The sequence below is a fragment of the Cebus imitator genome, unplaced genomic scaffold (genome assembly GCF_001604975.1).
Source record: "Cebus imitator isolate Cc_AM_T3 unplaced genomic scaffold, Cebus_imitator-1.0 Scaffold263, whole genome shotgun sequence".
Classification (NCBI taxonomy): domain Eukaryota; kingdom Metazoa; phylum Chordata; class Mammalia; order Primates; family Cebidae; genus Cebus; species Cebus imitator.
Window position 1 is genome coordinate 2,900,472 of NW_016107578.1, and position 1,878 is coordinate 2,902,349.

Genomic DNA, 1,878 nt, shown 5'->3' on the forward strand with positions numbered 1-1,878 from the left:
CCCCCTGCGGCCTTACCCCCCAACCCTCCCACCTGACTGCTCCCTCCCCCCAGCCTCACTCCAACCCTGGGTCTCACTGCCCCCCTCACTCCCTGGCTCACTTCCAGCCTCAGTACCCCAGCGTCACTTCACGAGGCCTCACTCCTGACCTCACTCCCCTAGCCTCACTCCCAGCCTCACTTTTCCCGGCCCCACTCCCTGCAGCCTCATTCCCGACCTCACTCCCCCGGCCTCATTCCCTGTGGCCTCACTCCCCTCGGCCTTACTTCCCTAGGCCTCCCAGCCTCAGTCCCTGAGGCCTCACTCCTCCCTGGCTTCACTTACCCCGGCCTCACTTCCCAAGGCCTCACTCTCCTGACGCCTCACTCCCCCTGGCCTCAGTCCAACCTGTTCTCACTCCACCCTGGCTTTACTCCCCAAGGCCTCACTCCCAGAGGCTGCACTTTCTCGGGCCTCACTCCCCGTGGCCTCCCTTTTCCTGGCCTCCCCAACCCCCGTGGCAGGTGCTGTCAGATGAGCATGCACGTGAGATGTGCCTGCGGTTCGCAGACATGGAGTGCAAGCTGGGGGAGATCGACCGCGCCCGGGCCATCTACAGCTTCTGCTCCCAGATCTGCGACCCCCGGGTAGGGCTGGGGGCTGTGGGGGGACGGGTATTTGGGTTGGGGGCTATGGTGGAGCCAGCCAGCTCATGAACACATAACCCCTACCTCTGCCCTGCCGTGCCCCCTACACAGACGACCGGGGCGTTCTGGCAGACGTGGAAGGACTTTGAGGTCCGGCACGGCAACGAGGACACCATCAAGGAGATGCTGCGCATCCGGCGGAGCGTGCAGGCCACATACAACACGCAGGTCAACTTCATGGCCTCGCAGATGCTCAAGGTCTCAGGCAGCGCCACGGGCACCGGTGAGCACGCGGCCATTGCTCACCTCGGCTGGCTGGGTCCCTAATCTGGGACATCTCAGCCTGACCTGGCCTGGGCCTTCTGGACCTGGGAGCCCTGTGGCCTCACGGGAACCTCCTTAAGGGCAGGGCCGTTGCTTGGGGGACCAGGACAGCGCAGCATCTGATGTGTGGGAGGGACCCCCATGGCACCAATGCCCCTGCTTTCGCCCTGTAGTGTCCGACCTGGCCCCTGGGCAGAGCGGCATGGATGACATGAAGCTGTTGGAACAGCGCGCCGAACAGCTGGCCGCCGAGGCGGAGCGAGACCAGCCCCTGCGTGCCCAGAGCAAGATCCTGTTCGTGAGGTGAGGGCAGGTCCTGGGAGGGTACGGGACAGGGACAGGGACAGGCCCCACAGGGCCCTGGGGCGGGGAACTGAGGCAGCTTGTCCCGTCCCCAGGAGCGACGCCTCCAGGGAGGAGCTGGCAGAGCTGGCACAGCAGGTCAACCCCGAGGAGATCCAGCTGGGTGAGGATGAGGACGAGGACGAGATGGACCTGGAGCCCAACGGTGAGTGCCCGGCAGGGGCAGGGCCGGGCGGGTCTTGTGATAGGACACCGCCCGGAGGGTGACCGGCTCCCACCTCCCCACAGAGGTCCGGCTAGAGCAGCAGAGCGTGCCAGCTGCCGTGTTCGGGAGCCTGAAAGAAGACTGACCCGTCCCTCCTCCCTTCCCCCAATACAGCCGTGTTTATACATCATGGTCTGCGCCTCCTTCCTGCTGCCCAGGTGCCTGAGGGATTGCCTGGCCCTGGGCCTGGATTGGCTGCTGCAGGAGGTGGGGTGGCTGGGCCCCAGGCCAGACACCACTCAGCCCCACCCAGCAGAGCCAGTTCTGGACTCGGGCAGCCAGTCCCTCCGCTGCCTGGGGCCTTGGAGTGAGTCCTGCCCGGAACCCTCCTTGAGCCTCTGTGGCTATGGAAGGGTGATC

At 65.6% G+C, this 1,878-nt stretch overlaps 1 protein-coding gene across 1 annotated transcript in view; it reads left to right on the forward strand.

Moving 5' to 3' along the window:
• Positions 1-1,648, forward strand: part of XAB2 (XPA binding protein 2) — a 13,571-nt gene extending 11,923 nt beyond the window's left edge. Inside the window, exons 14-18 of the mRNA XM_017500152.2 lie at positions 504-626; positions 738-909; positions 1,124-1,253; positions 1,349-1,458; positions 1,542-1,648. Of these exons, the coding sequence (XP_017355641.1) occupies positions 504-626; positions 738-909; positions 1,124-1,253; positions 1,349-1,458; positions 1,542-1,603 (597 nt within the window). The 3' untranslated portion in view covers positions 1,604-1,648. The remainder of the gene's footprint in view (positions 1-503; positions 627-737; positions 910-1,123; positions 1,254-1,348; positions 1,459-1,541) is intronic.
• Positions 1,649-1,878: the final 230 nt, after the last annotated feature.